Below are 14091 nucleotides of genomic sequence, written 5' to 3'. Positions count from 1 at the left end.
CATAATCCAGGAAACGTTACTGGGAATCTGATAACTAACTACAGCAGGTTATCTATCTCTCGATTGACAAGTTTTACTTGTAAGATTTAAAGATGATATGACTGAAAACATTTTCCATCTAAGAAGTTTCTACATCGAGAGAGAAAATTCATCACTTCATGGCCAAAGGGACAAGGAGTTCAAAGAGAAAAATAGCAATTGTATGGCATGTACAAAACAGAATGCTTGACAGCTAAGACAGGTATCATCACCTGTCTGTTTTAGAGTTCCAATCTGCTTGGTGTTTAAAAAATAACTGTTTTGACAGCTCTCGAAATAAGAAAATCATCTCAGAACTCACGTTGCTAGCTGAAAGATTGTCAATTATATTGGATATGCAGCAAACATTAAACACCAACCTCAGGCACCTTCTGAAGCTTTAGCAATGCAACAGTTATGTGAACAACGGATTTGTGATGATTCGTGAAAGACTTATAAGCTAAGTATGGAACTGCCAAAGACATTGCCATCTCCTCTACTATTAACTTGCATCACCTATTCTTTGCAATGAATCTAGTCTCCTTCATTTCCAGTTTTTCCCCACCCTATTATCATTGAGAGGCAGAGGGGACAGTTCCTACCCACTCTGATGTCACTGGAAAACTAGGCCTTCTACTTATCTAGTATAGCCATCGTAGAAATTTGATAATCCATTGAACATTCTAAGTTCTAACTCTTCATGTTTCCTATTTATTTGTTCAGTTAGTCTGGTAAATATTTCTAGCACGCAGTATGAAGCAACAAGCTTCGCTGTAGGAGGCCCAAAATGCATAAGCCTGCACAAATCAACGCATTGGATGGTGATAGTGGAAAGTTGCTGCATCAGATTTGAGCCGTCCATGAAATGGTGCCAGTCGACAAACTCTGGTAGAACTGCATGCAAACTAAAGCAAGTGAAAGAGTTAGCTTGCAGAAAAAGCACAAAGATGATATTTGTATTCAAAAGAGTTGGTTACCTTCTTAGAGAGAAGTAGAATAGTAAAAGCACATATATCAGAGTTTCCCCCATGCCTGTCTTCTCGTCGCAATCGACCAATGCAAGTCCCTTTGAGCAGGCTGTACGAATCATGCTGTTGATTGAAGTGATCAAGGTGGTATTGAAAATAATGGCGCTTTTGAAGCCTCTAGAAGGACTTTGTTTGTTGAGTGGTGCAAAACAAGGGAAAGGATACCAATTACTTGCGGACCTTTACAAGTCCAGCCTTCCACATCCAGTGTTGTAATCAAGAAATCCATCAACTACTAAAGTTGAGAGGCCCAATCAGTTTGCTGAAAAGCGGTGCTACATAGTTATCCCCTGCTATCACCAACTCTTCAATAATGTCAACATCAAAAGTCTGGCTATGTTTCGTTTGGACAATGATGTCAGCACTATTTCCGCTATTGAGTCTGCAGAATTTCAGGATTTGAGAAGACAGTTGCTTGCTGATTTTTTTTTCTTTTTGAAACAACCATTTTAGTGATACCAACTACAAAGTGAATTATGCAGGAAGACAAATCTCATTCTTTTTCAGTCAACAGATGGAACATAATCCTCTCAGCTTCTGGACTATAGGGAATTCAGTTATTCATCATCCCAACACCTCGATAGAAACCAAAAAGATTTACCAGTTGCATCATCATCAAAGAATCAATTCCATGTAGAAAGTCACTACCATTTACAAGAATAAACTGTTCCAAGGAAGATAAAACCAGCTTCTCATCTGCAAGCCTGAGAAACAAATATCAGGACCAAGAGGAAGATAGATTAAAAATGTAACACGTAAACGTGTAGTGATGCAAAGAAAAAAAGAGGAAAAGGAAATGATATCAATAAGATGAATCAGGAACTCAAATACCTATCATCAGCAAAGCTGCTAATTGACAAGAAGAGAATCCCATATCAAGGGATCTTTGCTGCCCTAGCAGAAATAGCAAATCAACAGGATCAGATGGAAGATACAGAGCAGCATCTCTGATGGGTTTACCAATGTTTTGACCAAGAAGAACATCAACAAGTGAACTGAGCATTAGATATGTCCTTAATTTTGTCTTTTCTGTTGGGAATAACCCTACACATCCAAAGGACAAGCTGAAACCAGGATATTTGCCCACTTTGTGGCCTGGGAATCTGAACTCTGCAGCAGTATAAAATTAAAAGTTTCCAATACACCTAGGACGCTTTCCTCGTCCATTTCATTGAGAACTGTCACAAACCAAGGTAATAACTGTGAAGTGCATATATCCATCATACAATCACAAAGTTCCATGTTACTGGGGTTGCTGGAGGAGAGCTTTCTCAAACTGTATGCGTATGCCTCTTTAAGTAAGTACAAGGAATGCAAAAATTGATTAGAATCTCTTTTGAAGGTACTTAGACAAGATAAAAGGGCATGCTTTGATGCTTCTTCAACTGATAGTACCAGTTTTAAAATCCCACAAGAAGATGCGGTTTTTAGAAGAGCTGCAAAAGTTGTGCAGGCCAATATGAATGTTTCTGGAAGCATGCCTATTTCTCCCTCAGTGTGCCTACCAAACATTCTTGCCAAAAACAGAACTAGTTCCTCCATATGAGAAGGTGACACAACCCCAGGGAAATAAGAAACACAGTTACATATGAGCTTTAGTGTTTGACTTTGAGCAGGATGAAAAGGAATTTGAGTTGCATAATGCAAAACTGGAATCAGAGATGTAAATCCAACAACCATCCTCTGTCGGAAGGCTTGCTCAGCAGCTGAAAATAGATTAAGAACCTGGAGGCAAGAGTTGACCATCGGATCCTTTCATTCTGTTCATCCAGGTAAAAGTTAATCAGCAAAAATATCTGGAACTGCTGCATAAAACCTTACTATTATTAGATCAAGAGAAAAATGAAAATCAACGTTTCTTAATTTTCTGGCAACCTTTCATTCATCTCAAGTTCCGATTTCTGAGACTTGGTTATGAAAAAGCTAAACAGCAGCATAAATAATTACAAAAGCTATGGAAATTTTGGATTGCTGTTTTGCAAAATGTCCCAGAAACTGAATCATCTATCATTTGATAGTGTGAAAATAAAAAACATCCATTGCCCGCTTGCCATGCTTCCATATTTTGTTTTCGAGGCCATATTTTCAAGAACGGAAACATAAATCATTTTCCTGTTGCTTGGTGGTAAAACTTGATTGACTAAGCCAAAACAGGTGTAACTTTCATTGGTTTTAGAATTTCAGGAGCAAAGATTATTCTCATTTCCGAGGTCTTCAGATGCTAGGTAGTTGGAAGAACTTAGTTAAACATATGACAAACAAATGAGCTTCTTTAGAACAGAAAAGTTATAACAAATTTGAGTAATGATTCATTCATTGCAGTGCCTAATGGGATCTGGAGTAAGTTCACTCACCTGCCAATCTCAGAATTTCAAATACATAGTCCACAATGTTTTCTTTCGCCAAAACTTGAATTGTTTTGGCTGGATCTTCCTCGGATGACAAACAATGAAAAATTAGATCGAGGGTTCTGATCTGGACAATATTGTCAATAATGCTGGAGTAAATAAGTAAAAAATGTGTAAGCTCATGGAAGCGGACTCATGGAAGCAGACTTAACAAACTCCATCACAAACAGAGAAGATTGTAATTTAAAATTCGTCACTGGACTCAACAAAAATATTCTGCAAAGCTTTAATATAACTATGATTCTGACCTGAACTAGGGGCATCTCATATTTACTCCATGTCTGTGAAATAGCTCAGATGTAGAGATCTTAAAATGTACATAGAAGTCAAAAATGGAGGAGAAACTACCTTGAGAACCTTCACCAAAGCATCTGATTGGGCCACAACAAAATCATCCTTCAACTTTGCAATCCACTCTCAGTAGTAGCAAGGGAGACTTTCCAAGTAAATCCCCATAAGTTATAATCACCAGAATTCACTGCAAGAGCATCTCCCCTCCCTAAAATGATGGTATCTTGTGGCATCTCTTACAACAATTTCCTCTTCACAATATCACTAACAAATTTCAGAACATTAATGACAATCTCCACAAACACGAACGTTCTTTACTATTCGTATAACTGTCCCTGGCACAGCATTAAGCAATCCATACGCCAATGCCAATCTCTCACTATGCCAGAAAAGCTGTCTTTCCTTCTCTTGCTCCTCCATGTCATGCAAAACAAAGCTTGTATCAGGAACATAACCTCTCTTTCTCATCTCTGCTTCTAACATCCTTGAGCAAACCAAATATTTCTTCCTTCATAGGATGAGATGTCTCTCCAGCATGAAATACTTGGTGCTCCTTTCCAAGATCAATGCAAACTGTAACCTGGTTCCTTCTTGATTTCCATAACTTCAATCAATTTTCTAACTTTTGATACACTCTCCCACTTAGCAGCACCAGCATAAACATTAGACAACAGTATATAGGTTGAAGGATCAACAGGTTTCAATGACAATAGATGATCGGCAACCTTGATTCCCATTTGGATTTTACCATGGTGCTTGCAAGCACTTAATAAAGCTGCCCATGTCGGTTCATCAGGCTCAAACGGCATTGACTTAATGAGATTATGTGCCTCATCGAGATGCCCGGATCTACTAAGAAGATCCAACAAGCACGTGTAATGTTGCAATGAAGGGTCTTATCCCATAATCCTCTTTCATTGATTTGAAAAGTTCACGCCCTTTGCCAACTAACCCAGAATGGCTACAAGCATAAATTAATCCAACAAAGGTCACTTCATTTGGCTTTATTCCAGCCGAAATCATGTCCTTGTATCTAGCCAATGCCTCTTCAGCACGACCATGCTGAGCAGCACCAACTATTATAGAAGTCCATGAAACAACATCTCTACGTTGTATGCAGTCAAAAATGCAATTGGGCTGCTGCTATATCACTACATTTGGCATACATATCAACTAGGGCATTACTTATAAACAAACAAGACTCAAAGCCAAGGGCAATAACTAGACCATGAATCTGCTTTCCCAGCCCCGTCGTCGCTAAATTAGCACAAGCGCCTATAACGCTCGAAAGAACTAAGGGGTCTACAATATCAACACCTTCTCTCCGCATTTCGATAAACAAATTGGATGCATCAATTCCATTACCACTCTGCACAAACCCTGATATCAAAGCTGTCCATGAAAACAAATTCCTAACTGGAGCTCCCGAAAATAGTGAAATGGCCTCCGCTTTCCGCCCACTTCTAGAATACCCAGATATCATGGCTGTCCAGGAAACAGGATTTTTCGCTGAAATCGAATCAAAAACCAAGCGAGCAATATCCGGCAATCCACATTTTGCATACATGTCAACCAATGAAGACTTAACAACATCATCCTCACTAAAAGGCGACAAAAAAAAGCGGGCATGCACTTGCTGGCCTTGCCTCAAAGCCCCCAAGCTAGAACAGGCCTTAACGAGGCTAGCAAACACAAAATGATCAGGTTGCAGCCTATCAAGCACGAACATGGAAGGAAATACAGAGAGAGTCTTGCCAGGTAGGTTGGCTTGGTTGTAGGCAGTAAGGATCGAGGCCCAAGAGACATAGTCTCTTTGGGGCATTTCTTCGAACATCTGAACGGCATCTTCGTTCTGCCCACATTTGCCGTACGCGTCAAGGAGAGTGTTGGGCAAGGGGCCACATTGGTGAAGGCCAATCTTGATGATCTGCGCATGGAGAGTATTGGCAATGGAAGGGGCTTTGCGCTTGACGCAGAGTTGGAGTTGGTGAAGGTACCGAGAGATAATAATATGCATTCGATAGGTCTGAACCGTGTTATGTCAATAGCTGGAGATGAATTGAACAAGGACTATGTGAGAATAAAGTAATAAACAAAGAAAATCTAAAATATGTAATACTTACAAAAATATTATCTCATGGTGTTCACTTTTTCCTTTTGACAAAGCCTTCGGATATATATCTAATCTAATCTAATCTAATCTTATTACTCTAAAGTTGGTGCTTTTGGGGCCTTTTCCCGGCGAGTTTCATGGTCTTTTTCCTATTCGCGCGCCTGTGGATTGGCTTTGTCGCTCTCCTGCCGTTGGATCTTCATTTTGAGCTTCCATCTTTGCCGTCCGAATGAGTTCCCGCATCTGAGATTGGACGAGTTTGTCGTTTTCCCTCAATGCATTAATTTCCGCCGTTCGATTGCCTTTTTCGGCTTTCATCTTCGCCTTCCGAATGCGATTGCTTTTGTCATCTTCCTTCCGTTAGATGCATGTATCTGCCACGTCAATTTTGGCGGATGTATTCAATGCCCGTAGCTTTCATCAACCCTCACTCTGCAACTCCAAATCCATCTTCTGTTGTTGCATTCCCTGCTATTACCTTGCAACGTTCGTAGATAGGTATTTCCTCCCACTATTTCAGTTTGGTCGGTTTGTGTGGTTGTGTTCTTTTATCTAGGGGTCTGTTATGATTTTACCTCATGTTTATTATGCCGCTGCTTGGGTTTCAAATTGCGGTGATTGGGGTCTGTCCCTGAAGATTTGTCTTCGATGTTTCTTTTGCTTTTATTCTTCACTCTTTGACGGGTCTTTCGCTTGGTTTTGCTCAGCTGCCTTGGGTCTTCTCAAGAATATCTGCTATCTTCTAAGCTCGGTAGGGCTTGCTACTTTATTGGTTGCCACCTGCTGCTTTTACCTTCCATATCTCATTTGATGGCTTTGGAATAATTGTTGTTTGCGACCTTCTAACTTCGGTATGACTCTATTTCTTTCATCTTCTATTTTTGCTCTCTGTATCTCATTTCATGTGGCTGAAGTAGACGTCAATTTTTGCACGAATAAATGTGAAGCTAGGTTGGGGTGTTCACTTGGTGGCTGAATATGGGTTTCCACAGTTATTGCTTTTGTGAGGTGAATGGCCAATTACAAGATTAGAGTATGAATCAAATTGATTTAGTTGTGAAAGGGTTTGTTGAAATTGTTAAGTTTCCCAAGAATGTTATTCATACAGCTCTTATTCGTTTCTTCAATTGAGTTTCTCTATACCATTCAACTTCATCGTTACCTATCAGACAGAGAAATTATTAGACAAAAATGGCTTCTAATGTTCAAGTTTTGGATAAATTATGCAGGGTAATGACACAAATTTTTATGTTTATTCATTTCTTGGCCTACTATTTTGTTATTATTTGTTCTCTTGTGACACCTAACCTTCAGTGCTTCCTTTGTAAAATAGACATATATCCATAATTATAATTAATTCTTCATTGTGCTTTTCTGGTGTTTCTTCATAATTATAATAACTTCGATGGGATCCTCTTCTTTGGCTATTTTGGCAGCAAGCATTGTATCATCATCATAATCAACCAAGCTTTTATCCAAAAAAATAATTGTTGGCGTTTGTGGTGATACAATGGACAGTGACGCATCAAGTAAAAATAATAGAAAAAAAAGAAAGCAGATTCTGATGGAGAAAAGAAGGGATTGTTGCAAGGGTCGGTTTGCATCGATAAATGATCCTTCATCATCTTCCAGAAAAAGGACATGCAACGAGTGTGAGCCTGCATTTTTGTATGGCAATATTCATCGTCCACCACCTTCGCCAATCATATGTGTGCCTCCTGGTTTTCATAACTTGGTTGCTCTGGATTTGGGTTTCCCAAAACGTACCTGTCAATTCTGCAGGGCTATCTTCTGGTATGCAGAGCGACTAAAGTCCATTAAATCTCGAGTTCCAGTATACTCTTCTTGCTGCAGACAAGGTCGTATAAAACTTCCACGCTCTAGGGAAAGCCCGCAGCTCTTGCAGCAACTGTTCGACTATAACGGAGGCAGATCTTCAAAACTTTTCCGTGACAACAATAGAGTGTATAATTCAATGTTTGCATTTACCTCAACTGGCGGTAAGATTGATCGTGGAATTAACAATGGTCAAGCGCCTTATGTGTTCAAGATCAATGGTTAAAACCATCACATGATTGGATCATTGCTCCCATTGGATGGTCAAAGGCCTCATTTCGCACAACTTTATATCTATGACACAAAAAATGAAGCTGCAAATAGGATATCCAGTGTTGGTGCCTCTGCTCTCCATGGGACAATTGATGAATGTGTGGTTTCTCAGTTAATTACCATGTTTGATGAAGTTAATGAATTAGTGAAGGTCTTTCGAAAGGCAAGGGATCGGTTCTCAGCGGGGGAAACCCATTCTCTTTCATTGGTATTATGTGGCAAGCGCCATCATGATGAATTATAATATAATGCACACTGCAGCTGAAATGGCATGGTTGGTGGTCGGCGATCTGGGCCATGCTAGCCAACAACGCGATATCATTGTCGAGTATCAAAGCGGGCTGCTAAAACGTATAGATGACTTCCACCCTTCCTTTATGGCCATGCAATATCCTCTTTTATTTCCATACGGAGAAGATGGGTATACGCTGAATATTCCTTATCAATTTTGTCCAGATAGGCCAACATTGAAACGAGGGAATGTAACAAGGTGAGAGTATTACGCTTATGTGCCGCAGCAAAGATCTTGTGATGGAACATTGCTATTGAGGGGCGGAAAATTGTATCAGCAATATATTGTGGATGCGTTTACATGCATTGAGGATGAGAGGTTGCGTTATATTAGATTCAAGCATCAACAAGAACATTTTAGATGTGAACTATACAAGGATGTGCAAGATGCTTTTCTTCGGCATGATGTTTTAGCGAGTTCAGTAGGTCAATGCGTCATATTGCCTTCAAGTTTTACTGGTGGACCTCGGTATATGATTCAGAACTACCATGATGCCATGGCAATTTGCCGGACATGGGGCAACCCAAATTTGTTTCTAACTTTTACATGTAACGTTAAATGGCTTGAGATCCAGAATGCATTGAGTCTTATCCCTGGTCAAAGAGCAAAGGATCGACCCGATATAGTCTCACGTGTCTTTCATATGAAACTTGATGAATTTATGGCTGATATCAAGACAGCAAACTATTTTGGCAGAGTTGTCAAAGTTGTTTACATAGTGGAGTTCCAAAAAAGAGGCTTACCTCATGTGCATGTTATAATATGGTTGTATGAGGGTGATAAACCCCAACTATTGCTGATATTGATAGGATAATATGTGTAGAGATCCCAAATAAGGAGACTGAACCTGCTTTATATGATGTTGTTTCAAAATTTATGATACATGGACCATGTGGTACAGCTAATCCCAAAGCACCCTGTATGAAGAACGGCAGGTGTGTCAAACATTTTCCAAAAAAAAATCAGTCAGAAACTTTAGGAGAGGATGGATTTGTAGTTTATAGGCGACCTGATAATGATGTGGTTGTCGTCAAGAAGGGAGTGGAGCTTGACAACAGATATGTTGTTCCATTAATAAGGGATTGCTTGTGAAATACCAGGCTCATGTCAATGTTGAATGGTGCAATCGTTCGAGATCGATTAAATATTTGTTCAAGTATGTTAACAAAGGCCCAGACAGAATAAGGGCTGTCTTGCAAGAAGATGTTCAGCGATGAGATAAAAAACTATGTTGATTGTAGGTATTTGACTGCATATGAATCATGTTAGAGAATTTATGAATATCATATCCACTATAAGTTTCCAGCAGTTGAGAGGTTGGTTGTACACATGCCTCTTATGAACAATATACTTTTTCCAGGGGATAAAGATGTCGCAACGGTGTTGCAACAACCAGGAATAGAGAAAACCATGCCCACAGAGTGGATGTTTAAAAATTCCACCTCTGATGATGCACGTCAGCTAACTTATGCTGAATTTCCTTCTTTATGGCGTTGGGACAACATCAATAAATTTTGGTTTCAAAGGAAAAAAGGCCAATGCATTCGATGTATCTCATATGTACATCCTTCAGCTGGTGATGCCTATTATTTGCGTATGTTATTTTGCATGTCAAGGGTCCAAGAAATTTTACTGATATCAGAACAGTTGATGGAATTGTATATGACACATTTAAGGAGGCTTGCAACGCAATGGGTTTAATAGGTGATGACTGTGAGTGGCATAATGCCATGGATGAGGCCGCGCAGTGGACTACATCGCACGAGCTTATAAATCTATTTGTCACGTTACTGTTGTTTTGCGAGGTAGCAGATGCGAACAAATTGTTTGAAGCACAACTATTAAATTTACAAGAAGACATTGTTTATAAAGTCCAACGAAGACTTGGGATTACAAACCTTAGACTATCAGTAGAAGAGATAAAAAACCAGGTGTTGGTTGAGCTACAAACCATACTTCAAAAAAATGCAGCATGCCTAAGCGACTATAAACTGCCAATGCCTAAGGGCCCATAGCTCCAGAATCTTACCAACACAATGCTGAGAGAAGAGTTGGGGTACAATACTGATAACCTTAAAGTTGAAAGTGAGAATTTGATGATGCAATTGAACCAAGAGCAAAAGCGCGTATATGATTCAGTTTCATCATCTGTTTATGAAGGGAAATGAGGCTTTTTCTTTGTCTATGGCCACGGCGGAACAGGAAAAACATTTCTTTATCGGGCTATAATATCTCGCCTCCGTTCAGAAGGTAAAATTGTAATCGCGGTAGCCTCCTGGGGAATTGCTTCGTTATTGTTGCCTGGTGGCAGGACAACTCATTCTAGATTCAAAATACCTATTGAAATCCATGAGGAATCAAGCTACCACATAAAGAAGGGCACTCAACTAGCTGAACTAATCAAAATTACAAGCCTAATTGTATGGGATGAAGCACCAATGGCCCATCGTAATTGTTTTGAAGCACTTGACAGGTCATTAAATGATATTCTCACAAATGATGCTGAAATTGCTGACAGTTCAGCTTCTCTTTTTGGTAGAAAAACTGTTCTGCTTAGGGGTGACTTCAGGCAAATACTTCCAGTGGTTGTGAAGGGTTCAAGACATGATACCATGGAGGCTTGCATCACAAGATCATATCTCTGGAACAGCTACCAAATCTTTGTCTTGAAAATAAATATGAGACTATCTACAGCTGGTTTAACAGAGGAGGAAATGCCAGAGCTTGCAAATTTTGCCCAATGGCTACTAGATGTCGGTGAAGGAAAGGTTGAGACTGTTAAAAGAAATGAGGAAGAGGAGCAACCTACCTGGATACGAATGCTTGACAACATGCTTGTGCACTCTGAAAAATGTGATATTAAAGATATCACTTCTGAGGTTTATGATGGATTCATGACACTATACCAAGATCCAAATTACTTGAAGGAAAGAGTCATTGTGATAGGAACAAATGATGCAGTGGATTTAATTAATTCCAAGGTGCTTTCACTGCTTCCTTCAGACCAGAAGTTGTACCTTAGTTTCGATTCTATTTGCAAAGTCACTGGAGGCTTAGAAGAAAATGATATTTTATACCCTCCTGAATTCTTGAATTCACTATCATTCAATGGTGTTCCAAATCATGAGCTTCACCTTAAAATTAATGCGTTGGTCATGTTGTTACGAAATCTCAACCAGAGCAGTGGATTGTGTAATGGAACTAGGCTATTGGTTACAAGATTGGGAGAAAGAGTGGTGGAAGCTACTATTATGACGGGCAATAACATTGGCGACAAAGTTTATATTCCCAGAATCATTATGTCGGCAACAGAGAGAAAATGGCCTTTTACAATCAGGCGGAGACAATTCCCTTTGCGATTGTGTTATGCAATAACAATAAACAAAAGTCAAGGTCAAACTCTCACAAAAGTTGGGTTGTATCTTCCAAGACCAGTCTTTTCACATGGACAATTCTATGTTGCTGTGTCAAGGGTAACTACTTATAAAGGACTTACGATACTTATAGGCGACAACCCTGAAAGCGACAAGATTTACACAAAAAACATAGTGTACCATGAAATATTTGATGCCCTGTGAAAAGGTTGATTCTATTCTTCTTCGTTCTTGTGTTTCATTTATTTACTTCTTCTACATTGAAGATATCATATATGCTTCTACACTGTAAGTAATTAATTTGTTTTCTTTTACCAGTGCAATCTTTACAAAAATGGAACATACACCACTGGCAGAGTTGCAGATCAGCCAACATGAATTTCATCACATGTTGAGTTGCAAAAATGTTGCAAATTTTATTGTAATAGTTGTCAGGAAAAACTTCAGAGTGTGCCCAAGCGAAAATATGCTTTGAGTTGGGTCATAAAAAAAGTTTCTGGTATAGCATCTACAATTCCAAAGAACCGTTTCTGCTTCATTAATGGTAATACTTCATACTTCGCCCATAATAACTTTCCCACATTTTCTCTATGACTATGACTCTGATATAATCTTTCACTTATTCTGTTGTGGATGAGATTGGTCATTTAAGATCTGTCACCAAAGATCAACCAACGAAAGTATACGTCGAAATACAACATATATTTTCGTTTTCAAATCCAGATCCTTTCAAGTGAGAAACATTTTTGATATTGGGTTTAGGGTGCTTCAGCATCAATGGCGCACGCAAAAAGAATAAACTTCTATTCTACAAGTGCAAAATGCTGCAAACCCAAGCTAAATTCGCGTCCTACAGAGATGCTTAGATGGTCATACATATTTTATGCAACTAAAGTAATGCCTTTTATATTTCCCTGTCCCGTTCCTCTTTTGCAGGGAATCCAAGGTCAAAACACAAAAGCAATACTACGCATGAAAAAATAATCACTTGCAAGACCTATGGATCATATATCACAAGGTATATTGTCCTATGTCGAGGCTCACTTGCAGTCATGGCTCAGAAGATATGGTAATGATTTTTTCCCTTTCGAATCTCTATTCTACAATTACTTTTCAAGAAGGATTTATGCAGTCAATGCAGAGTTTAACAATTTGTATATTTGATGTGTAACGAGGGAATTTCCTTATATGCTTTACTCCTCAAACATGCTCGGTGATTTGGAGCCAGAGCTGATGAAAGAGACACTGAACAATAAAGATGGAACTTATTATTACTCCAGCTTATATAAATAAATTAGCAGGAGATGGCCTTGATTCATCCGTTGGACGAAAATGGTCTAAGATGACGAAACTTCCAAACCACGCTTTCCTTGCAGAGAGCTTGAAAGTAAGCTTTTACTTAATATTACTGTCATTTTTATGGAACAAATCCACAAGGCTATATATCATCCTTTCTAACTTTGTCACAATGATTTTGCAGAATATGATACCACCGATGATTGTTAGTACAAAAATGATGCTTGAGAGATGGAAAAATTATGATCAATGCATCAACGTCGACTACAAATCTACTACAAACGAATCATTTTATGGTACTTCTGGCATGATGAGACCTTAGAATGCAGTTCTTTTCATTTTACTTGTAATACGAGTATATTTCTGTCATACCCGTGTTCATACTTTCTTCAAATATTAGTGCATTTGTACTATGAACTTCAAATAGGAGAAATAGGAGCTCTGTTATGTTATCCTTTCTCCGCGGTTTATAGGCTCCCGTCATTTATTTTCCTTCTTCATTGCATCTCTCATGTCAAATCATCTGTAACTGTAGCTTTTTTATAAAAGTTTGTTACAGATACTCCCTTATTCATTGCCAAATATTTACCATGCTCCTTTTAATACGAGAAACACAGCTAATAACTAAACATTACACCATAAAACTATTGCACATGCTTCAATTGTTTTTGCATTTCATAATATTTATTAAGGACATAATATATTTACGAAAGTGATGAACTCATTTCAACGAAAGAGGTTTATATATATCCTCCTCATATGGCCACAAATTATAAGACCCACGGCAACACGCGGGTCTCTTCCTAATTATATATATAGTGATTCTATGAAACAGTAAAACTACATCAAGATTAAGATTCTCTTCGACAATAAGATAAGTCCAATATGTTTCTTATCATAACATTAAATATGAACATAAAATATAAAATATAGGGATAAATATCCGAGAAACCCTTGAACTTCCGAAAAAGGGTTAGTTGAGCGCCTCAGCTTTTTTTCGGGCCAAACCAACCCCTCAATTTTCAACAAAGGGTCACGTTTACCCTTCCAGTATTTCGTTAAAACTGTGATGGCATGGCTATTAAGTAATGACAAGTATTTTTAAAAAATTTCAATGATATTCCATGTGGCGTACACATGATATGTGTCAATCATATCATGA

The 14091-nt window shown here is 38.7% G+C and overlaps 2 protein-coding genes and 2 pseudogenes across 2 annotated transcripts; 2 read left to right on the top strand and 2 right to left on the bottom strand.

Moving 5' to 3' along the window:
* Positions 1 to 8: 8 nt before the first annotated feature.
* On the bottom strand, positions 9 to 3910 carry LOC119995949 (annotated as a pseudogene).
* On the bottom strand, positions 3846 to 5825 carry LOC120002413 (annotated as a pseudogene).
* A 262-nt stretch (positions 5826 to 6087) lies between these two features.
* LOC120002418 lies at positions 6088 to 9162 on the top strand. The gene is made up of 3 exons (XM_038851198.1): positions 6088 to 6356; positions 6566 to 6709; positions 7295 to 9162. The coding sequence occupies exon 3, from the start codon at positions 7369 to 7371 to the stop codon at positions 7918 to 7920; it is 552 nt and encodes a 183-aa protein (XP_038707126.1). The 5' UTR covers positions 6088 to 6356; positions 6566 to 6709; positions 7295 to 7368; the 3' UTR covers positions 7921 to 9162.
* A 1775-nt stretch (positions 9163 to 10937) lies between these two features.
* LOC119995940 lies at positions 10938 to 12706 on the top strand. Its single transcript, XM_038842425.1, has 4 exons — positions 10938 to 11732; positions 11842 to 11921; positions 12062 to 12132; positions 12570 to 12706. The coding sequence occupies exons 1-4, from the start codon at positions 10938 to 10940 to the stop codon at positions 12704 to 12706; spliced, it is 1083 nt and encodes a 360-aa protein (XP_038698353.1).
* Positions 12707 to 14091: the final 1385 nt, after the last annotated feature.

Source organism: Tripterygium wilfordii, chromosome 1 (assembly GCF_013401445.1).
Source record: "Tripterygium wilfordii isolate XIE 37 chromosome 1, ASM1340144v1, whole genome shotgun sequence".
NCBI classification, from domain to species: Eukaryota; Viridiplantae; Streptophyta; class Magnoliopsida; order Celastrales; family Celastraceae; genus Tripterygium; species Tripterygium wilfordii.
Note: the sequence above shows the minus strand (reverse complement) of the source record. Positions and strands in the feature narration are given on the sequence as shown.